We start from the raw sequence: 25,092 nt of genomic DNA, 5'->3' as shown, positions 1-25,092 counted from the left end.
GATGGACACAAAATGCTGGAGTAACTCAGCAGTTCAAGGAGCATTTTTGGAGAAAAGGAACAGGTAAGTCTTCAGTCTGAAGAAGGGTTCTGACCTGAAACGCCACCTGTTCCTTTTTCTTCAGAGATGCTGCCTGACCCGCTGAGTTACTCCAGCACTTTGTGTCTATAATGCAGTTCTCATATTTGCTCTGCCTTGAGAAAAATTATGTCTGATCTTTTACTACAGTCCCATCTTTCTGCACAAACTCCCTACGTCCCTTAATGCCTAAAAGATCAATTTGCCTCGGAATATAATGTGCAACTGTGCCTCACAATATTATAAAGATTTGCTACTGTCTAACCCATGTAGTGATCTCTTATTTTGAGACTCAAACCTCTGGGTGTAGTCAGGGAAAGATCAACAAGAACATAAAAATACAATAACAGGAATAGTTCATCAGGCCCCTCAAACTTGTCTTGCCATTCATTGTGATCTAATTAAAATATACAAAACAATAGTTGATCTGCATGTTCAAATGTACTGGCAGTGGACCATGTATGTTTACTTCTAAAATTGAGTTTTTTGAGGACCTAGTCTGTTTTAGTATGTAAAAGATCACATCTTTCTTAAAAGGTGCAAGTTTAGATGATGTGCCATTCAGAAAACAAATGCACTTATAATCATAGGTTGTGCTACAGGTTGATTAAAGTCATAGAGAAAATGTAAAACAAACTTTACTCTAGCAGTTTGTGTCCTTTTGCTCCAAACTCTAAGGGGTTGACTTTCAAATGGATAGAACTGAAAAGAAGTGCACCCATGTTAACATTCAAGTCAAATCTTGGTTAGATAGACTCGGTGGGTGGGGATTCTTGTGTACAGTTCTAATTACCAACTTATGAGATATAGAGGCACCAAAGAGGGTGCAGTGAAGATCTGCAAGGTTGATACTTGTAAAGAAGCATAGCTGTACAGAAAAAACTGAATTGGGTTATTTGCTCTTGAAAATAAGTCTGAGGAATAAATTAATAGAATGATAGGTTTTAGTAGGATACAAGACCAAGCGGGCGGGTCCCTGTCACACGGGAGATCTGGTTCCCCAACGCAACCCGTTCTCCCAACGCAATATTCCACTACTCACCCGTTCCCCCAACGCAATCCGTTACCACAACACAATATTCCACCACTTACCCATGGTCCCCAACTGCGCTGGGGCGGCTCATTTCCCCATCCCCCAGCACTCCCTCCCCTCCTCTTCATCCTCCCTCTTTTTAAACTTAAAAAAAATGTAAGCACTTGCTGCCAGGACCAAGAAAATTCCAATTCCACTTCCCCTGCCTCCCCCAGCACTCCCTCCCCCTCCTGTTCAGCCTCCCTCTGCCAGGTCTCATTGTTGCAAATGAGATCCCATTATGACGTTGTAGCTGTAACTACCACTGCAGTGTTCAAGTCATTCTTTCTCGAACTGGATTTTGGAAAATATGAATAACGTAAAATATAACATTAATCTGAATGAAACGATGAAAACACACCACAAGACAATTGTGAGTAAGGTGGTGCAAATATTATAGCGCTATCTTGTGCCGTTTTGGCATCATTTCAGGATCACACACACACACATCGAAACGAACAAGCCGAGTATTTTAGTAATATATATATTTAGATTTACAGTGCTTCCATGTGGGTTAGAGCCTATGTAGAATCCATGAGTTTGATATGTAGGAAAGAACTGCAGATGCTTGTTTTTAATAATAATAATAATAATAATAATAATAATCTTATTTATATAGCACATTTTTAGTCAACTTGCATTGACCCCAAAGTGCTTCACATAATTACATTACATTTACACACAGGCAAAAGTGGGTGAAGTGTCTTGCCCCAAGGACACAACGACAGTATGCACTCCAAGCGGGATTCGAACCGGCTACCTTCCGGTCGCCAGCCGAACACTTAGCCCATTGTGCCATCTGTCGTCGAAGGTAGACACAAAATGCTGGAGTAACCCAGCGGGACAGGCAGCATCTCTGGCGAGAAGGAATGGGTGATGTTTCGGGTCGAGACCCTTCTTCAGACCATGAGTTTGATAGTTACTCTGAAATCCAGTGCTCTGACAGTTAATATGATCAGCTACAATATGAAGTGATCAAAGAAGATAATGCAGATGTGTTTAAGAGAAGACTGGAAAAAACGAACGTGGGAGAACAGAATAGAGGGTTCGGTTGTTATCTTTTGAGGAGGAAAGATGGAAGGAGATTTGAGTGTAATTTAAACGCTGGCATAGAGATTGAATGCTAAATGAATCATGAGATATGAAATTACATTCACTATGATGTCACTATGATCAATATAAGCTTTGTCTTTATTGTAGCAAAGCAGGCCTGTGTGGCTGAATGGCGTATGTTTCTTCATGTCTTAATATTTTGATAGTCGTGTGAAAGGCCTGTTTCAGTTCTGTATTTGCCTAGGCATTGATTGTAAAAATTGTGAATTTTGAGGAAGTTGAGGAGAGAAAAAAGGGAATTATGATAATTTCATACTGTTACTGCTTGTTTAGAAAAATGGTAAATTTATACTTCATTTTGTTTTTCCTCATTGCTTAGGAGGGTCTGAAGATACAGGAGCAGAATCAGATGAACTGCCTGATGACTATGCAGTACGGTGGGTGAAATTCTTCAAGTCGAGTGAAATTACCTTTTGGGCATGTCTTTGTTTGCTGTGTAGTAATGCACTGCCAGAGTTTAGTTTAGTTTAGAGATGCAGCGCGGAAACAAACCCTCGGCCCACCGAGTCCACGCCGACCAGTGAACCTCGTACAGTAGCACTATCCTACACACACCAGGGACAATTTAAAGTCTTTACCGAAGCCAATTAACCTACAAACCTGTACGTCTTTGGAGTGCGGGAAGAAACGAGAGCACCCAGTGAAAAACCCATGTGGTCACAGGCAGAACGTACAAACTCCTACAGACAACACCCGTAGTCATGATTGAACCTAGGTCTCTGGCGCTGTTAGACAGCAACTCTATCCCTGTGCTACCGTGCAACCTCAGTGATAACAATAAGCAAGTTAATTTGCTCTTTAAACTAGAGCAAATTTCAAATAAATTTGTAAATGGGTAGAATTATGTTTTTAGAGATGCTGTCTTTTTTATTTTTATTTTAATGAGAATCAGCAAAGTATTTTATACTGAACAGATAATTTGATACGAATATTGTGGGCAGTAATAAAAATGGCAGAGTTCACTGCTGACCTAATAGAAAGCTTCCTGCAAAGATCTGGCAGTCTCTGTGGGGACTGACTTCCTTCGTTCTAATATCTGTTGCTGTCAAACATTATATCGAGTGGGTCCCCAGTGTACACCAACTGTGAAGCCATCTATTATGCTCAAGCGTAGGATTGGGAAATATTCTGAACTCTGCAAAGGATGGCTTAAAAACAAATCTTGGAGTATAAAGATAGAGTATGAAGATAAACTAGCAAATAATACAAAAGCAGGCAAGGATCTTAGGTTATTTAAAAGAGAAGAGAATAGCTAATATAGAAGGCGATGGTGGGAAATGGAGAAATGGCAAAGATTATCAGCGGTTATTTTCACGTTATAGGAGTAAAATTAGGCCATTCAGCCCATCGAGGCTACTCCGCCATTCGACCATGGGTGATCTACAGTGCCTTCCATTTTAATTTGGGACAAAGATCCATCATTTATTTATTTGTCCCTGTACTCCACAATTTGAGATTTGTAATAGAAAAAAAATCACATGTGCTTAAAGTGCACAGTCAGATTTTAATAAAGACAATTTTTATACATTTTGGTTTCAGCATGTAGAAATGACAGCAGTGTTTTATAAATATCCGCTGACGGCCTCATTGCCACAGTTGGCTGTAGAGTTCCACAGATTAACTGCCCTCTGACTAACAAAGTTCCTCCTCACCTCCTTTCTAAAAGAGCGCCCTTTAATTCTGAGGAAAATACCTCTGGTCCTAGACTCTCCCACCAGTGGAAACATCCTTTCCACATCCACTCTATCTATGCCTTTCATTATTCTGTAAGTTTCAATGAGGTCCCCCCTCAACGTTCTAAACTCCAGTGAGTAGAAGCCCAGTGCTGTCAAATGCTCATCATATGCAAACCCACTCATTCCTGGAATCATTCTTGTAAACCTCTGAACCCTCGCCATTTTGAATGTGTCTTCTCAGTAAAAGACATTTTAAAAACATCCCAATAATAAATGATAATCAGCGCTATCGAGTGGGATGAACATAAACCAATCTTATCATTAATGAAAATGCACTAGAAAAACCAATAGCTGAAGGTCAATAAATTGCCTGATGGCTTGTGTCCTTTGGTCTTAAGGGGAATGGCTGAAGAGGTGAAGTGTTACAATCTACCACCGATCTGTGGAGTCTGAAGAGGTCCAGGAGGATTGGGAAAAAATGGGAAACATAATGCTCCCATTCACGAGAGGACTATGACAAAGACAATAACTGTACAAATGTTATTTGTATAGCCAAATGTTATAATTGGAATATAGCTGATATCCGTTGTCATAGAATGATACAGCATAGAACAAGCCTTTTGACCCAACTCATCTGTGCTGTCTAAGGTACCCCAGCTAAGTTAGACCCATTTGGCCCATCTATCTATCTATCTATCTATCTATCTATCTATCTATCTATCTATCTATCTATCTATCTATCTATCTATCTATCTATCTATCTATCTATATATAAAACAAATCCGTCCGTCCGCCTGCAGTACGGATCCCTTCCTGCCTTTCGATTCGTGCCCGATACTCGCAGATGTCCAATCGGAATGGCCGATGCTCGCAGATGTCCAATCGGAATGGATTCATTTGCATGTACGCCTGCCGGCTGCATTTCTTCCTTTGATTCATTGCCACGCCCAATCCAGACGCTCAATCTCCGAGATATTTCCCATTTCGGTAGAGATTTCGCTTTTCTTTCTAAGTATCCGCTCCTCATTTCATTTCGTCGTGTTGAAGTACATGTTTTTTAATCAAATCCTTCTCCCCCCCCCCCCCCCCCCCCCCCCCCCCACCCACCCCCAAGTATTTCAAAAATAAACAGGCTTCTCCATTTACATGTCAGCTTCCAACACACTTCGAAACAAAGTTGCAAGAGAGGAACGCAGCTCGTTCTATATACTCGCCAGCCTCTAAGTGAAAAAGATGCGCCTCCAATTCCTATCTAATCTTACCCATCTCGCATTAAACCTATTTCCTCTGATTTTTGACCATGGGTTAAAGACTGTGTGCATACACCCTTCCTATTCCCCTCTACACCTCTAAGATCACCCTTCAGCCTCCTGTGCTCCAAGGAATAAAGTGTAGCTTGCCCAACCACTCCCTATAGCTCAGGTCCTCCAGTCCTGGCAACGTCCTCGTAAATCTTATCTGCATTATTTCGAACTTAATGACACCGTTCCTATATCTGGGTAACCAAAACTGAATACAATATAAAGAAGTGTTATGGTTTTTAAAGGAAAATTTTGTAGAGTTCTTTGAGAAAGTAGCTAGCAGGATGGGTAAAGCAGAGCAAGAAGATATAATGTATTTGGATCTTTAGGCAAATATGTTGCGCAACATAAGAGCATGTGGAGATGAGCAGGTATTTGATTTGGATAGTGTACTGGCTAACCATCAGAAGACAATTTTACCAAATTAGTCATTTCCAGACTAACAATCCAAAATTAGTGAGCACTAATCAATATTATAATAATAATAATAATAAATTTTATTTATGGGCGCCTTTCAAGAGTCTCAAGGACACCTTACAAGAATTTAGCAGGTAGAGGAAAAACATGTAAGGGGAATGAAATAAATAGTAGAGACATGACTACTACACAAAGTAAATACAGAATTCAATACAAAACACAATATGAGGCAATAAATGCACAGATGAAAAGGGATGGCACGTGGGGCTAAGGATAGGCAGAGGTGAAGAGATGGGTCCTGAGGCGGGACTGGAAGATGGTGAGGGACACGTAATTGCGGATCAGTTGGGGGAGGGAGTTCCAGAGCCTGGGAGCTGCCCTGGAGAAGGCTCTGTCCCCAAAACTGCGGAGGTTGGACTTGTGGATGGAGAGGAGACCAGCTGATGTGGATCTGAGGGACCGTGAGGGTTGGTAGGGGGAGAGGAGGTCAGTGAGATATGGTGGGGCCAGATTGTGGAGGGCTTTGTAGGTGAGGATCAGGATTTTGTAGGTGATCCGGTGGGAGATGGGAAGCCAGTGAAGTTGTTTGAGGACTGGAGTGATGTGATGCCAGGATTTGGTGTGGGTGATGAGTCGGGCGGCTGCGTTCTGGACCAGTTGGAGTCGGTTGATGTAGGTGGAGCTGATGCCAAGGAGAAGTGAGTTGCAATAGTCCAGTCGGGAGGAGATGAAGGCATGGATGAGTCTTTCAGCAGCGGGCGGTGTGAGAGAGGGTCTGAGTTTGGCGATGTTGCGGAGATGAACTTCAACAATTTACACACAGTTAATGGCTTGGATGCTTGAATAAAGTAACCTGTGCACTAGTCATATTTGATGCTGATGCAAGGATGGGTAGATTGGCTATTCGTGCGGATGACATTTGGAGCCTGCAACACGATATGGATCGGACAAGTAAATGGGCAAGAGGTTGTCATATGGAATACAATATGGAAAATGTGAAGTTATCCATTTTGTAAAATACATTAAATAACTGCGAGAAGTACAGAGTGGAAACAGGCACACCTAGTCCATGCTCATCTATCCTATGTATCTGTACACTGTGGATGGCTAGATTGTAATCACGTATAGTCTTTCAGCTGACTGGTTGGCAAGCAACAAAAGTTTTTCACTACCTCGGCACACATGGCAATAAACTAAACTAATCCAGTGCTCTCCCTCGTACATTAGTTCTATCCTACACACTTGGGACTATTTTACAGAAACAAATTAACCTACAAACCTGCATGTCTTTGGAATGTGGGAGGAAACCAGAGCAACTGGTTGGTTGTGGTCACAGGGAGTACGTGCAAACTCCATATAGACTGCACCTGTAATCAGGATCAAACCCTGGTCTCTGATACTGTAAGGCAGCAGCTCTACTGTGTGTCATTGTGTATTGTTTAAAGAAGCAGTATGCTTGCAAGCTTCAACAGAATCTGAATATAGTAGCTCTTTCACAAATTTACTTCTTGGAAAAATGCAGTATTATTTTTGCAGTCGTAATCACTACTCAGTGTTCAGTTAGGACACTCGGTTTGACTTTCATTATGACCTTGCTTTATTTTTCTACATTTTATTATTCCAGAAATGGTGATTCCCAGTTATTCGATAAGGTTCGAGGTCATGACATAAAGTTACTGCGCTATCTTTCCATTCGTTACATCTGTGACCTGATGGTGGAGAAGAAGAAAGTGAAGTTTGGGTTGAAGTAAGTGATAACCAGATTGCGTTGCATAAAAACAACCTGATGAAGCACTAACCTAAGTAATAAAATGGAGGCAAAGTTTACTATTGGTGATAGCAGAAAACCTTTGGGGCAAGAAACATAACAGAATGCCTGTCAGATTAATATATAACTTCTCTAAAATATTGTTATAATCAGCTTTACTTTGTCCAATAGCTAGTTAAATTTATATTAGTTCCAGCACTTGGAGCCTTCAAGTGTGCATGAGGCACAGCAGCAAAGTTTGATATTTCCGTCCCTACCACTTTTACTCTGCAGAAAAAATATTCTAATCGTGATTCTGAATTAATAATCTAGGAATTAAGAGTCCAGATTTTACCATAGCAAATTGATTGATTGAAAGATACTGCATAAAATAGGCTTTTCAGCCCACCAAGTCCGTGCAGACCACTGATCACCCGTTCTCACTAATTCTGTTATCCCACTCACACATCCACTCTCTACACATTCGGGGCACTTTACAGAGGCCAATTATACTACAAATCCACGCATCTCTGGGATGTGGGAGGAAACCGGACCTCCCGGAGGAAGCCCATGATGTCACAGGGAGAGCGTACAGACTCCACACAGGCAGTACCCAAAGTCAAGTTTGAAACATAGAACATAGAAATTAGGTGCAGGAGTAGGCCATTCGGCCCTTCGAGCCTGCACCGCCATTCAATATGATCATGGCTGATCATCCAACTCAGTATCCCGTACCTGCCTTCTCTCCATACCCCCTGATCCCCTTAGCCACAAGGGCCACATCTAACTCCCTCTTAAATATAGCCAAGAACTGGCCTCAACTACCCTCTGTGGCAGAGAGTTCCAGAGATTCACCACTCTCTGTGTGAAAAAAGTTCTTCTCATCTTGAACTTGACTCTCTGACACTGTAAGACAGCAGCTCTACCAGCGGCATTACCATGCCAACATATTCCACAAAGTAGGTAATGTGGAGCTCATTATTGATGTAAATGACCGTGAAAGTATTTCTTTAAACTCTTTCAGGGGTTTGCCAGCTATATACTGTTTGGCCTATAGTGTACGGCCTCTCGTGTGTGGCAATACTCTTATTGATTGATTGTTCATCTCTCCAGCAAAATAAATGTTGACAATAAACAAAGCCTTGCTCTGATTGCCCATGTCCACGGTAAAGTTTAAAATTAAAAATGTATTTCTAAAATTAGCTTACAATTTTTAATTTATGAAACAAGTTCAACATATGTGATGCAAAATTGCATTATAACATCTATTGCGATAGAACTGAGTGTAGGGCAGTGCTGTTCTTAAAAAAAGAATCCTCCTTCAAAAAAACTTATGTTGGAAATAAAGGGGACATTTAAATTTAAAGAGTGTCTTCCTGAAACGTGATTTATTATGGTTGTGAGTGAGCAATTTTGCATTAATCTCTAATTTTTCTTGAAATCACTATACATTTTGAGGTTAAAATAGATTCTTGGTGCAAATCAGAAGACTAAATATGACCATCAGAATAGGAAAGCAACACTAGTTAGGCCACATTGCCACTTGGTCAACGGGTTCAGCTTGCGCCACCCATTCCAGGAACGATATGATTTTTAGGAGATGCTGGGGAATTTATAAGGATATTTCATGGGTAAAAAATTATAGCTATGAGAAAACTGGTTGATGTACAGTGGTTTTCTGTGGAACAGAGGAGAGCAATGGGAGACTTGAATGAGCTGAATAAAATTTAGAAGGTGCTAAAAGTAGGAAGGTAAATCCAAGGTTTGTTTTAATGTATGTTAAAGACTAAAGAGTAATCGGGTGAAGAGTACGGTCCATTATGGACAATGGGTGCAATTTGAGTGTGGATCGAAAAGATATAAAGTGAGGTCCTAAATGAATGTTTTTCGTTATTATTTGCATAAAAAACAGACTTTGTAGTTGGAGAACCTGGCGAAGGGAAAGGTGAAATTATAGTGCAGGATACCATAAATAGGATATGTTAATTGCATAGCAAGCTTGAAGCTGGATATCTCCCCAGGACGGATGAGAATTATTCCAGGCCGCTGTGGGATGCAGTCCTGGTTGAGACATGAGATACAAATAACGAGAATATCCTTCTTTTCAAGACGGGCAGCAGGAAAATAACTGATAATTGCAGACCTGTGAGCCTAACATAAGTCGTATGGAAGTTATTGGGGGAAAAAATCTGAGGGATAGGATTAATAACTACTAAGAAAATCGGGAACTATTTGAAGATAGCCTGGGTGCCTTTGTCAAGGGCAGATCTTGTCTAATCAATCTAATTGAATTCCTTTGATGAGGTAACAAGGTATATTGATGAGGGCAGAGCAGTAGGTCTGGAAGAGGTCCAGCACTTAGCAGCATGGTGCGCTGACAACAACCTGGCCCTTAACTCCAAGAAGACCAAGGAGCTCATTGTAGACTTCAGGAAGGGCAAGTTGGCAAACTGCCCCAAGAATTGGCTTGGACGGAGGAGGAACGGATGATGGTAGAGGGTCTTCAGGTTCCTGGGGGGGGGGGGGGGGTCCGATGACCTCTCTTGTATTAGTACTGGAACCTCTGCTCAAGAAGGCTCATCAGCGTCTGCAAGGGCTGATGAGACTGAAGTTTGTCAGTCTGTCTCCTCAAGATCCTGGTGAAGTTCTACCGCTGGAGGGTAATCTTAGTGTACAGCATGATATTGATCTGACACCATTTAAAAACTGTCCAGAAAAGCACTGTCTCCGCCTCGGCATAGAATTGCAGAGGGTGGTGAAAATGCTGCCCAATGGGATCAATTTGGTGGCACGAATGTGATGGGCTGAGTCTGTCCAAATCAATGCTGTCTGCGGAGGGCGCTCATTTCGCCAAGCACTGCTCAAACCCCAACCATGGAATGTTTAAAGTCATATCATACGAGAGGGATGCTAAGGAGAAAAATCACTGCCGTTGGTGCAGGTCGAGAATAAATTCTTTGAAAGGATGTTGGAGGTCCTTCATCATACTAAAGTAATTTGGGTGTGAAAATGGACAGCAATTGTTCAAATGCTGTAAGGTACCCCCCCCCCTGACAGGCTATTCTCTGCATTTTTGCAGACAGCTAAATTGTTTCCTTATGTCGCTCTTATGGAGATGCTAAGCATGCATTCCCAAACATTTCTGTACTCTACACTGCACAATGACAATTGTGAAATCCGCATTCATTATAAATCTGAGGTGCAGTTTTCTGGATTCGGAAGAACAATATTGACAAAGTCCCACTCTATTCTGCTGCCTGGAAGATTAGGCACAGCGGATCCAGGCCAACCTTTCTCCAACTGCATCAAGAATTGGTCTTGGCGACAGGAGAGGATAATTTGGTGAGAGGGGCTCCTAGTTCGGGTGTGGGGGGGCTACACATGCCTCTAGCATTAGTCCTGGAACCCTTGCTGTTTGTGATGTATGTGGATGCAAGGGGCAAGATGAGGTGGTTTCAGTTGACCTGAAGATTCTTTTTAAGTTCTAGTGATTGTGGATTTTGTTTTAGTGTACAGCATGATATTGCATCGAACACCATTTACAAAATCACTGTCCAGAAAAAGTTGCAGCCTCGGCATAGAGAGACCCACACCACTCTGGAAGATGGGACAATTTGGCTGGCACTCCAGCCATCAGGATGAATGGCCCATAGGAGCCTGAAAACCTATAACGTCTATTAGCATTAGTCAAATACTTGAGGAATAGATTTAAAGTCATTGATATTGTACGAGAGGGGTGAAGGAGAAAAATCACTGCAGTTGGTGCTGTTCTAGAATAAATTGCCTGAAAGGATGTTGGAGGTAGAAACCTTCATCATATTTTAAAAGTAATTTGGGTGTGAAAATGAACAGCAATTGATCAAATGCTGTAAGGTACCGCATGGCTGGGAGGCTCTCTCTGAATGGATGCAGACAGCTAAATTGGTTCCTTTACTATTTGCATCCATATGTGACAAGACGCATGCAGTCCCAAACATTTGAGCAACTCTATACTGCAGAAGGGCATGTGTGATTGTTTACATTCATTATAAATTTACAGCATTCCTAAGGTTCAAATGGTTCTTTATTAAAGAGGCTCAATCATTCTGCTGCATGTCGTGAAACAGCGTTATTCCATTGCCAACACATAAAAGATCCCTCCTTGCATAATGCGTAATAAAGAAATTTTAAAACAATTTGGTGAGTGGGGCTCCTACAATGATTATGATTATGAGGGAAGGATCAAAGTCACAGTCCCCATCCCCATGTCCACCCATAGTCAGGCCTACTGAGGCCTCCGCAGTCGCCTTTACGGAGACCCGATGTTCCAGGCCCTTCTAGCCGGATGATGGTGCTCCGGCGTCGGGAGAATCCTCTCAGCGACTTGAGATACCTGGAACGGCCGCTTCCTTACCGGAGACCGCGGCTTCCAAAGATGGCAGGCCGCGCTGGATGGAGCTCCACCAAGCTGGCAGGCCGCGCTGGATGGAGCTTCACCACTGGCGATCTCGGCGAGAGATCCCAGGCTCCCGATGTTAAAGTGAGTTCCAGTGCGGTGACCCGGGCAAGGCATCGCCCGCTCTGCGATAGTGCTCCAGCGTTGTGCTACCACCAAAGCCAAGATTCTGGCCGGTTCCCTCAGGAAACGCCGCTCCAGGCACGCTGTAGGCCGCAAGGACGGGTCGAAGAAGCTGCCTGGAGAAAAGCCGCCTCTCCCGACCAGGTACGAACCCCGAAAAGCATTTTCCCCCTTCCCTCCCCCCCCCACATACAAAAGACTAGAGCTCCGAAAAACAAAAACTCAACTAACTAAAAATAAAAAAAAGAAGTGAAAACGGACAGCTGCAGGCTGGGCAGCCATACCATACAGGATGACACCTCCTATGCTGTCGTGCTGCTGCAAGTAAGACAGTTGTTCTGTTTGGGACATGCTACAATAAAACACTCTTGTCTCTTGGTTGGTCTTGGTCTTTGTTTTACAACGCACATAATTGGGCTATCCTATATCATTGCAAGAACTTGCATAAGTCAGTCTTTGACAAGCTGCCTGAACTCTACGACAAAGATCACTGTGATAGACATTACTCTCATTTAGCTGTTTACATCGGTTCAATATTCTGGACTCTAGATCTAGTATGATCAAACAGCTGTTGTAATGATGTCTTTCTCTTTATTGTTTTCTTTCTTGATATAAACTTTGTCAATTTGCCTCGTGTTTCTCCCCCAAGTAACCCTGCCAGCTTACTTTGCAAATGCTCATTTGGAATGTGAAAATCTATCGACCGTCCTCCAAAGTTAAAAAAAAAAAAGAATCTTCCATTGCATTCAAGGCTATAAAACAAAAAAACAGAAATAAAGTATTATTTAGTGGCTTAAACTCAATTAAAAAATAATGAAAGGCTAAGTAAGATTTTATACAGATTTCTAATCGCTCATTTATAGTTTAGAGCTGATTGTTAACGTATACCTTATGGTACAATTTGGAAATTGTTACCTACCAACTGTGATGCTCGCACATTTCACACTTTTGTGATGTTTTTGTTTTGCTTGTCTAATTTAAAAAAAAATAACATTGTACCAAAAAGTGTGATTGGCGATTCTGAAGTTCACAAAGCATCATGTGTATCATGTGAGCATCACAAGACTTTGCTTACATGGAGTAACGTAATGGGCTTTTTGCTTATATGGGCTAACAGCTCTCATTGCCATGACTGGATTAGATCTGGTGAATGCAGAACTCCTTTCTGTCACTGGCTCTTAAAGAAATTTAAAGAACTTTGATCTAAAATAATGTTCCCTGGTACATATTTGTGAATATTTTTCACTTAAAGATTATGGGAATGTTTTGAAAATATTTAAGTTTGAACATAATTCTGTAGAACCTGCTCCCTCTTTAAAGGAATCTGTAACGAAATCCTTTTTGATGCAAAGGGAGGGGCAGATCAGTGGTAGATCTGATGCGGGATCAGATTGTAACTACGTTTTTAATTTGAAGGGACAGGCAGATTAATTTAGAAGAACTTCATCCACAAGCTTTTATTTTGTTTCCATTTCTCTTTCGGTTTTCAATATTTCAGTCTTAACTCAAAGCTACAGGATGTATTTGGAGGTTACACAAAAAAGCTGGAGAAAATTCAGCAGCATCTATGGAGCGAAGGAAATAGGCAAAGTTTCGGGCCGAAAACCCTTCTTCAGGATGATCTGTTTTAGCCAGAGGCTGGGGGATGGAGGAGACAGCAGGGGGGCTGAGGAAGGGGAGGAGACAGCAAGGACTAACAAAATTGGGAGAATTCGATGTTCATGCCCTCTTAAACAGGATGTATTTGGAGTTGCTGGAAGAATTTAAAAATATCTCATTTTTTTGACGGATGAAAATAAACCAGGGAAACGATTAATCTTGCTTTGCAAAAGTATACAATGTCTATGTGTAACAGTGATACATATTGATGGGGCAATGTGGTAGGGGAAACTAAGCAAAACAGAACTGATTTATTAGAAACTCGGGTCATGTTCCAAAGCTTTTTGTGTGTTACGAAGGGAGGAACTGCAGATGCTGATTTACACCGAAGATAGTCACAAAATGCTGGAGTAACTCAGCGTGTCAGGCAGCATCACAGGAGAAATAGAATCGATGACTTTTTGGGTCAGATCGTCTGAAGATCTTGTCTTGAATTGGACGATGGGTTCCAAACCGAACTGTCACATATTATTTTTCTCTAGAGATGCTGCCTGACCCGCTGAGTTACTCCAGCATTTTGTCTCTCTTTGTGTGTTAAACTATGATGGATATTGCACGTTTCAGTAAATTGCATTAATTTATTGGTATTGTTTCCATCTAACTTTTTCCATTTGTGTATGTATAGCTGACTACTTGCTAATGTACTCATAGTATAGGACTCTTCTCATCATGGTGAAGTCTATTATTCATTTGACAAAGGCTAATGGAATAGTGGAAACAGTTCTCAGCTGATGAGGCATACTCGGATCAGGAGACAAAATCAGATTAGACCCATTAAGAGCCATGAGTTTATTCAATGATTTTAAGCATTTTCAATCCAGATCATAAGCATTATAGCTGGCTATAAATCAAGGGATTACTCAGTGGCAGTGCCTGGTGGAATATACTAATATTGCATGAATAGACAAAGTGTATTTTCAGGCTGGTTTCAATGTCCTCTGTCAGGGTCTCGTTCTACTCAGCATCCAGCTTTCTTATGTGGAAAAATGTGATAAAGACAATATCAAATGGGATGCATATTTTCAATTTTGCATTTATACACCCCCTCTTGATAACCAAGTAATCAAAAAAATAAAATGGGACGGAGTGGGATGTGAGAGAAATTGGGGATGTGTGGAACTTGAAAGTAATGTTGACCTTTTTTTCCTTTTCAGTGTGACCTCATCCGAGAAGGTGGACAAAGCACAGCGGTATGCAGATTTCACCTTATTGTCTATACCTTACCCAGGTAATTACTTCACAGCAACTTGTTTGCAGAATGAAGAGCTTAATAAAGTCACTGCTTCATGTTTTTTTTTAAAGCATAATTATACTTTATGTATAAATGCGGGTATATGCTGTGGACGCAGTACAAGGTTACTGCTTTTTGCGAGACCAGGGAGCTAATGTGGATAGTTAATGTCTTAGATGGCCCACAGAACAGATTGTCAGCTTAACACAGCAATCTAAACTTGGAGAAGTGTTTCTTTAAGAGCTGTTCAGTGGAATAACTATAATTTTTAAATTGGCACAGCACCACACCTGGATTATAATTTTCTTAATAATTTGCAATCAAGCATTTTGATTTGATTTATTCGAATTATTAAATATATTGGGAAAAGTGTTGGCAATTGTGGATTATTTCTTGATGAGTGATGTATATGGGATAAAGAAATCATTGCTTTGTCCATTCATTGGTCAAATAATTACTTATGCTGAATAATTTTTTCCAATTTAAATTTCACTTCATAACATTCACTCATGTATTCTTCAGATGTTTAATTGTTTTTTTGTAAGTCGATTTAAACCCAGGTGCAGTTGTAGAGGTAGGACAATCAGTAGAAACAAAGAACTGCACATGCTGGTTTAAAACAAATATCAATACAAAGTGTTGGAGTAACTCAGCAGGTCAGGCAGCATCTCTGGAGAAAAAGGATTGGAGCTCTTCTTGTCCTGATTCAAAACAACACCATCCTTTTTTTCTCCAGAGATGCTGCCTGACCCACTGAGTTACTCCAGTGCCATGAATCTATCTTTATGACAATCAGTATTTGTATTTCTAAAGTTCAGGACAGTCCTAAGCACTTGAAGTACAGTCACTGTGGTATTGGTAGAAGATACAGCAATCGTTTTCTGCATGGCTATCTCCCACAGACATCAGTTACTATATATGTGTTGGAAGAAACTGCACAATGCTGGTTTACACCAAAGATAGACACAAAATGTCAGAGCAACTCAGTAGTACAGACAGCATTTCTGGAGAGGAGGAATGCATGACTTCTTGGCTTGAGACCCTTCATACTGCGAGTCAGTGGAGAAGGAAGTTAGAGATATGGAAGGGTACAAAGAACATGTAAGGTGTGAGAAAGTCAGATCCAAGCAGCCGGTGATCAAGGAAATGTTCAATGGTTCATTGTAGGCTGATGAGCAGGCATACAAACAGTAAAATTAATCAAGGCAGTGAAACTGGTAGGAGAACTACGGTTGGGGGAGGGATGGAGAGAGGGGGAAGCAAGGGTTACTTGAAGTTAGATCAATCAATATTACTATCGCTGGGTTGTAAGCTGCCCAAGCAAAATATGTGTTGTGGGTGATGGATGGATTTTAGCCAGAACTCAGTGAAGAACTGCTGTGACCCATTTTCTTCTGCATTGTCTGCAGGTTGTGAATTTTTTAAGGATTACAAGGATCGCGATTACACAGCTGAAGGGCTGGTGTTCAATTGGAACCAGGTGAGCTTACACGTGACAGAAGGTGTGTAAGTAAGCACAGGCTTTGTTCACATCCTGTTCACCTTGTTTATTTTTTTAACTTATTACTATTCCGGAGGCCCTAAGAAGGTAGGTTGCTGATTCATGAGGGCATTTTGTGGCAAGGAAATGAGTGACAAAATTGTGCACTCAAATCCTTGAACCGGTTGCATTCCTAGAAAATGGTACACTTGGTGAAATTTTGTGAATTAAAAAGGCTCAATTAAGTGCATTTTGACACCCTGGTACATTATATTCCCATGGAGAGAAAGTGTTATTTTGTTTGGACCAAAAAATAGTTTGTAAGTTAAAGGCGTATCTGAAAAAGTCAATAATGTTATTGATTCAACATTTTTTATTATAAACAAGACTTTGGCAAGGAAGGTTTTACCAACGTACATAGCAATTGTGGAACTAGGCTAAAGATTGCTTTAAATTCCACTACACTGATATTTGTTCCAGGAAGGGCGACACAGGGGAAGAGTTCCTGCCTTGGAGCGCCAGAGGTCCGCATTTGTATCTGACTAATGGCCCTGTCTCGCGGTGCGAGTCCACCCACGAGTGATCCCGAGTTTAAAACAAATCAATCTTGTGGTAATCACGTAGAATTAACATAGCGGGAACATCGGAACTCGTGGACATAACGGCAGGTACTCGGGGAAACTTGTTAACTCGTGAAAATCTTTCGAGTTATGAGTCGCTAAGTTAGGTCCACGAGTTCCGACGTTCCCGCTACGTTAATTCTACGTGATTACCACGAGTTTGATTTGTTTTAAACTCGGGATCACTTGTGGGTGGAATCGCACAGTGAGACAGGGGTCTAAGGGTGCTGTCAGTAAGGAGTTTGTACGTTCTCACTGTGACCATGTGGATTTTCTCAGGGTGTTCTGGTTTCCTCCCACACAGCATTGATGTGCAGGATTTTGTCCTGCATTGGAGCAAAGGGCCACGATGTAATGCAACCAAGCTGAGTTTGTATCCCTTTATCTCCTTTTCGTCCCATGACAAATCTAATCTTTAACGTGAACACAATTTTGTTAATCAGTAATACTGGCAGTGGATTCTGCAGCCTCAGAACTGTGTGTGTCGAGGTATACCTTGTTCTCTATTCTGTCTGACATTTAATTTTATATTAATAGCACTTTATTTCAAGCTGCTCTGCTTCCAGGGAACAGCTTTTCCCCTGCGTCATTCATTTCTTAATTAAAACCAACATATTGCCTTGTACTTAGCACTTTCTAGACATTGTTTTAGTTAGGATTATTACTGCCACGTGCACCAAGGTGCAGTGAAAGCTTTGTTTTGCATGCTATACAATCAAATCAGATAACACTACACATAAACAAAAATCAAGTCAAACATAAGTGCAATAAGTAGAGTGATGGATAAAATACAGATATAGTTCTGAACACTGTAGCACAACAGTTCCAGAGGCACAGTCCAATGTCCACAATGAGGAGGAGATGAATCCTACTGTTCCCTTGCTTATGGAAGGATCATTCAGAAGCCTGATAACCATATGGAACAAGCTGTTCCTGAGTCTGGTGCAGGCACGTGCCGTGAGTAATTACCCAGGGTAGGCAGTCAGTCGACTTTTAAAAAAATGTAAAACTGCGCATGCGCAGATTGTTCTCCTCTCCGTAAGCTGTCAGTCGACTTTCATAAAGCCTTCAAAAGCCATATCTCTTCATAAAGTGCCGTATTTCCCGGCAATGAAGACGCATCTGCATCGAAGACGCACCCCTATTTAGAGTTGCTAAATTTTGAAAGAAGGCTGGCGGGACATAGAATTTCTCATGCTCAAAAAATAAAAATAAAAACAAAGAAAGTAACAATTCAATTTGCCCAAGGCTTCCAAGCCTCCCTCATTCTGAATTACTGAATGACAATAGTATTGAATGACAATACTAGTTCAAGCGACCAATTGGGGGGAGAGTTCCTTTCACAGCGTGTGAGGAGTCTGGCCAGGGGTAAAATTGCGGGGAGGGCAGGAGCGTTGAGAAAGAGGGGGTCGGGGATCATGCCAAAACCCACTCACTCACGGCGCTTCGGGCGCGGAGCCACCACATTGTGGCCAGGGAGGGAAGTAGCTCGGGTTGCTGCGAGCGGCCGCCGGGACCTCAGCGCTTTCTGCCTGCCCACTCACCTCTGGCAGTGCTCTCCGTCTGAACACCTCTCCTGCCGCTCGCTGGCCTCGCTCATGTCAGCCGCTTCCCGCAAATCCTTAAATTCCGACTGCCGCCGGGAGCAGGACACGGGCTCAACTGCTGCGCTGGGTGACACAGCATGACATTCACTGCCTGGTCCATGTCTTTCAATGTAGACCGGGCAGTGAGGGGACCAGCTCAAGAGCAAAGATCATAGAGTGGAGTGGGTCAGCGGGCAATGGATAACAGGACAACGGGCGGTGGAGCTTACTCTTGTGTCAGCGCGAACAAATGACCAATTGAGGTTACTCGCGCTGCCACAGGAGTAAGCTCCACCCGTGTGCGGTTGTGGCGTCGACAGACGAGAGGCCGAAGCAAAGAAGCCAAAAAACGGAATGGAAACGATGCCGAAACAACAATAAACCGGAAGTCCGAAGATGAAACGCCTACTAACCGAAAGGATGAGACGCCTAAATGCCATGGGTGACTGGGCAATCAGAACCCAAGCACCAAGTTGAAAGCGGCCGAAGGTGTGCATCGTTCGGGACAGCCCCCACTATCCCACGGCCACCCTCCGCGGGCTGCGGGTTGGGTGGAGCGGAGGTTTGGCACAATGTTCATGCCTTCACAGTGATGTGATGGATGCGGGGGGTCTGGACCAATCGCTGACAAGTTCCGCCCCCCCCCCCCGGCAACGTCAAGTCCGTTATTGGACATTTCTGTCGAGTGGCAGTCGGTCCTTCGGCCTGTAGGCGACGCCGCCTTTCGGGCAGATGGTGTTTCGACAGAGCGGCCAATCAGTAAGTTTGCTTTTAGGTGACGCAGCTTTTCGGTTCCTTGGGATTTAGGCGTCCCGCCCTTTCGGTTAGTTTGCATTTAGGCATCCCATCCTTTCAGTTAGTAGGCATTTCGTCTTCGGACTCTTTCAGTTTATTGGCGTTTCGGCCTCATTTCCATTCCGTTCTTTGGCTTCGACTTCTTTGCTTCGGCTTCTTGTCTGTTGGCGCCACTGTCCTGTTATCCATCGCCCGCTCTTAAGCTAGTTGCTGGCTTGATCCCTGACCTCATCCTTCTAAAACCTCCTGCCCTCCCCGCAACTTTACCCCTGGCCAGACTCCCAACACGCTGTGATAGACTTGGCTATCCCTCAATACAGCAACATCGTTCTTGATGTTGCTGTACTGAGGGATAGCCAAGTCTATCTTGGCTAACAACCTAACCTTCGGCCTTCAAAACGCATGTAAATATTTGTGCCTTATTTTTGGGTCTTCATTGCCGGGAAATACGGTATTTAAAAACATATAGCTCAAAGACATCTACTTACCACATTATTTGGGCACAAACTCCATTCTACTCCCTTTGCTTCTTAAGATACTCTTAAGATAATGACAATCCATGTTTGAAAAACCCGCCAAGAAACCTGCGCATGCGCAGTATGCAGTCCATGGTGCAAAGGCAGAATTTCAGCTGCTTTCAGCTCGTCTTGTCATTGACGGCTTGGAGCAGCATCGACGGCATGTGAGCTGAACACACTTTCACGTGTTACATCTACTACGGATGAAAGGCACGGAGAATTATGCCTACCTAAGAGACCGATCTCTTAAATAGGCATAATTCTCCCGTGCCTTTACCATTTATATTTAAAAATTACCATTTTATAATTTTATTCAGAGTAGGCAGGGCCTACCTTACCCACCCTGACGGCACGTTGCTGGTCTGGTGGTGTGCGCTTTCAATTTCCTGTATCTTCTGCATTCATTTCTGTATTTTGCCGCACAAGAACGCATCTTACTGCATCTACATTTGGCATTCATTTAAAGAAAAAGTCTCTGGCCAGCCCAATTCAGTTTAAAATCTCCTTTTATTTGTTATCCTATCAGTTGGTTATGACATCAACTGCTGTACAGCTACTCGGGGTCATTTCCTTAGTGAGAATCTCCTCTTTGATACATTGTAATCCTTCCAGGCCCACACGAGGAAAGAAGTTGCCTGCTCTCCTCTGTGTTGTTATTGACTGTTGCCTGGGATTCAGGTGAAAGGCCTATCATGGAGCTCAGTGAGAGTAGAAACTTATTATACTGAGCAGCAGTGTGAATTGCAAAAGATTCACAATCATGTTAACCCTGCTGTGAACCATTGACTGTGACCCCTGGTCAGTAAAAAATGTGTGTTATATGTACTGTTCAGTGACAACATTTTTGATCATGTTTCTACATAGGATTTTGTTGATGCACCATTGAATATCCCTCCATCCTTGACCGAGAATCTACACATTGACTGGAGGGATTATCAGGTGAGATTGCTCCAATAACTCTGGATTCTGCATTTAAGGGAAACCGTTTGTTTTTATTTCGACAGGCAGTATCTATGAAAAGAGAAGCAGTGTTAACATTTCTGTTTGAAGACAATAGGTGCAGGAGTAGGCCATTCGGCCGTTCGAGCCAGCACCGCCATTCAATGTGATCATGGCTGATCATCCTCAATCAGTACCCCGTTCCTGCCTTCTCCCCATATCCCCTGACTCTGCTATCTTTAAAAGCCCTATCTAGCTCTCTCTTGAAAGTATCAGGAGAACCGGCCTCCACCGCCCTCTGAGGCAGAGAATTCCACAGGCTCGCAACTCTCTGTTTGAAAAAGTATTTCCTCATCTCCGTTCTAAATGGCTTACCCCTTATTCTTAAACAGTGGCTCCAGGTTCTGGACTCCCCCAACATCGGAAACATGTTTCCTGTCTCTAGCGTGTCCAACCCCTTAACAATCTTATATGTTTCAATAAGATCCCTCTCATCCTAAACTCCAGAGTATAAAGCCTATTCTCTCAGCATATGACAGTCCCGACATCCCGGGAATTAACCTTGTAAACTTACGCTGCAGTCCCTCAATAGCAAGAATGTCCTTCCTCAAATTAGGGGACCAAAACTGAACACAGTACTCCAGGTGTGGACCTTTTTTTATCAGACTGGGTAAGAGAAAACAATTTGTCTTAACTTGCAGAAAGGGTGGAAAGAAATGAAGAGTACAAAGGGAATATCTCTGGTTGAGTCCAGGGATACAACAATGACAAGAAATATAGTCATTTGGTTTAGAGAAGTTAGAGGGAGCACATGAACAAAGAAACTTAAAAACTATAAAATTAATGCAGTCAGAAAGAGAGAGAACGTGAAAGTAAAAGCTATAAAATGCAGTTCAGTGCTATATGACTGAAGCATATCCTCCCTATATTTGTGTTCGGTTTCCCCAGTGATAAATGGTAAATATCTGTTAGTTTTCCTAATTTCTTGCAATACCTTCCGACTGATCTTTTGCGACTCATGCTCTTGGGGGGGAGGAGCTACAGGTTGGAATGGAATGCAATACTAATACTTTATCGTCACATGATAAGGCACAGTGAAATTCTTTGCTTGCATACTCACTGTCTGCAAATAGTCGCCACGCCACAGTTACAATAGGTAACTTTCTTCCAGGTTTTCTTTGTTTTAAAAGCTACATTTTGACAACCTATTATTAATGGAATATCAATTACTGCATTTTAAACAATGTATCAACAGACTCTCTCCCAGGTTCATGTTCAAAGCCAAGACCTTTACATGTGCCTATCCAGTCAGGTCAAATTAACACTATTGATGGTTTCTCCTCTCTATAGTCTTGGGACCTCGTTCAACAGACACAAAATTACCTGAAGCTGCTCATCCATATAATAAATCGGGATGGTAAGCCTAGATTTTGATTCCTATTTTCTGACCATTTTTCCAATGTAATTGTTTGGTGTTTCGAACAATCATATTTGCAAGTCAACAACAATCATATTTGTAAGTCAGCTCTTTATGGTGAACTACAATTATGTTTTAACCTCGTGTCAATTGCAGCTTTATTTATATGCTGGTTTATTTTGCTTTGATATTCTGATCTCATTGTTTTATCCTTCCTTTTGACAGAAGACAGCGGTTTGTTAGTGCACTGTATTTCTGGCTGGGATCGCACGCCACTCTTTATTTCTCTCCTTCGTCTCTCTCTATGGGCTGTAAGTATTAATGCCATGTTTCCATAAGTTGCATAAACAACAGACATGTATTAAAATATACAACTATTGTCAAAGGAAACTTCTTGCACGTAAACAGCATCTGTGGAAGGAATGGGTGTGACGTTTAGGATCATGGCCCTTTTGATCAGTCTGAGGGTCCTGAGCCAAAACGTCACCTATTTGTTCCCTCCACAGATGCAGCCTAGCTGAATTACTCCAGCACTTTGTGATTTGCTCAAAATTCAAGCATCTGCAGTTCTTTGTATCCCCATCAAACTTGTATTTGTTGGGACACTATTAATCAGTATTTTACTAACCATTTATCGCAGTGGTATCTATAATTTACTCGATTCAGGCAGATTTGTGAATGATATTTAGGCAGTCCTGGTGATAACACAAACTATTTCAACTTTCTCAATTCACACACTGTACTGCCCTCTGCTGTAAATTCAAGGTTTAGCACCATCAACTTTAACCTCTGAGATTCAATACTGCAAGACACAAAATTCTTTCTGAAAATCATGAAGGTTCCAAGCAGAAATTAAATAGATGATACAATAATAATTAAATCAGCTGCTGATATTATTTTGCTTTATATTTTACATTTAAAATTCTTCCTGATTATTAAATTCTTATGAAAAGGCAGGATCACATGTTTATTGAAACTCATCTCATGTTTCCCTCCAACACATACCTATCAATCTCTGTGCCAAAAATGCACCCAATTATGTCAAACCAAGTTGCATTGTCAAGTTCAGTTACTTGACTATTGAATAACATCCTGCTTAATTGCCACTTTGTACTGAAGTTTTAAATTTGTACTTTGTAAGATTTTATCTGGATCATCTTTGTTAATTCCGATTGCACAATCCTTAATCTCAGTTCCCTCAAGATCCCCTTCCCCTTTCCAAAGGAAATAAGTGCAGTAACAAATTTTTTTTTAAAGTTAAGTTCATGATAAATGGAATAATCATTTTATTGACATCTACTATAAATCAACTGACTACCACAGTTTTCACTTATTCCCACCCTACCTCTTGCAAACATGATATCTTGTACTCTCAATTTCTCCATCTCTGCCGCATCTGCTCCCAATATGAAGCTTTCTATTCTGCAACATCCAAGATGTCTTCTTTCTTTAGTAAACGCGGTTTCCCCTCTTCTGTCGGAGAGGAACCCTCACCCACATCTCCTTAGTGTCCCGTAGTCTGCTCTCATTCCCCCCCTCCCCCCAGACAACACTTGTCTCTTTGTCTTCCACTCCACCAGTTTCTGCATCCAACACATTAACTGATATTTTGGCGACCTTCACATGATCCACCAGTCACAGGTTCCCATCCCTTCTCCCTCCACAACTTGATTCACTCATCCCTTCCCACCCATGCCACCCCCTCCCAGGTTCTTTCCTTCCCCTGCAAACCCGAATCCATCCAACGACCCCAAAGGTCCTTCCAGATGAAACAAAGGCCCACGTGCACTCCTCTAACATCGACAGCATTTAGTACTCCCAACGTGACTTCCATTACATCGACAGGACCAAATATTGACCATGCGATCGATTTGCCAAATACATGCTCGGTCTACTGAGGCCTGCTGGATCACCCGGTTGTTAACCATTTTAGCCATTTAAGCTCCCCTTCCCATTCCGATACTGACCTTTCTGACCTGGCCTTCTCCAATGCCAGATTGAGCCCAACACGCAAACTAGAGGAGCAGCAATTCATTTTCCATTTGGGTAGCTTACAACCTAATGGTATGAGCATTTAATCCTCCAATTTTAGATAGCTAACCTACAAATGGCTTCCTTTATTCCCCTTCCCCAATTTGTTCCCCTTCCCTCCTACCTTCCCTGTGCCCACCTGATACGCAGCCATTTCTCCCTTTCCACTCTTCACACCCAGTCCCCTTCCACTAGTATTCATTCCTTCTTCTGTCTTCACATTTTATTCACTTCATCTCGACCTTTTTGTCTTATTATTTCTGAATTTTCTCCAACCATCTACAAATCAAACCCCCCTCACCTGTTTCCTTGCCAGTCTTTGGCCTGCTCGCACCTCTCTTCCAGCTTTCTTCCCCCTGCCTCCCAGCTACAATCAGTCTGAGAAACGGTACTGACCTGAAATGTCGCCGAGCCATATTCTCCAGAAATGCAGCCTGATGTGCTGAGTTACTCCAGCACTTTGTATCTTTTTGGGTAAACCAGCTTCTGATGTCCCTTGTGTCTGAATAGCCGTTTTTGATTGGTTGTTCATCTGAAGGAACTATTTGTAATTGTCATTATACATGAGCAGTGCATCTATAATAGCACAACCCTGGGTGTGTGGGCTTTTCATTTCCTGTGACAGTGCTAAAGTCATTTAAGAAAAAACTTCACTATGAGGCTATGAGGGACAGAGGGTGCAGTTGAGGATGAAAAAGTCTCCAAACTGCTCTGCACAGAGTAACATGGACAAGTATTTTTAATTTACAAACCACAAAGTGCTGGAGGAACTCAGCATCTATAGAGGGAACAAACAGATGACGTTTCAAGTCGAGACCCTTCTTCAGACTAGTTCAGTGTCCACTGTTTCTTAT

General features: G+C 42.1%; 1 protein-coding gene across 3 annotated transcripts in view; it reads left to right on the top strand.

Annotated features, from left to right (window-relative positions):
• mtmr14 (myotubularin related protein 14) overlaps nucleotides 1-25,092 on the top strand; it is a 91,086-nt gene that overhangs the window by 26,162 nt on the left and 39,832 nt on the right. For all 3 annotated transcript variants that reach the window (XM_055648096.1, XM_055648095.1, XM_055648097.1), the window contains exons 5-11: nucleotides 2,583-2,640; nucleotides 7,282-7,404; nucleotides 14,776-14,849; nucleotides 16,262-16,332; nucleotides 20,716-20,790; nucleotides 22,141-22,207; nucleotides 22,433-22,518. In XM_055648096.1, coding sequence (XP_055504071.1) covers nucleotides 2,583-2,640; nucleotides 7,282-7,404; nucleotides 14,776-14,849; nucleotides 16,262-16,332; nucleotides 20,716-20,790; nucleotides 22,141-22,207; nucleotides 22,433-22,518 — 554 coding nt within the window. The remainder of the gene's footprint in view (nucleotides 1-2,582; nucleotides 2,641-7,281; nucleotides 7,405-14,775; nucleotides 14,850-16,261; nucleotides 16,333-20,715; nucleotides 20,791-22,140; nucleotides 22,208-22,432; nucleotides 22,519-25,092) is intronic.

Source organism: Leucoraja erinacea, chromosome 16, assembly GCF_028641065.1.
Source record: "Leucoraja erinacea ecotype New England chromosome 16, Leri_hhj_1, whole genome shotgun sequence".
Taxonomy (NCBI): domain Eukaryota; kingdom Metazoa; phylum Chordata; class Chondrichthyes; order Rajiformes; family Rajidae; genus Leucoraja; species Leucoraja erinaceus.
Note: the sequence above shows the minus strand (reverse complement) of the source record. Positions and strands in the feature narration are given on the sequence as shown.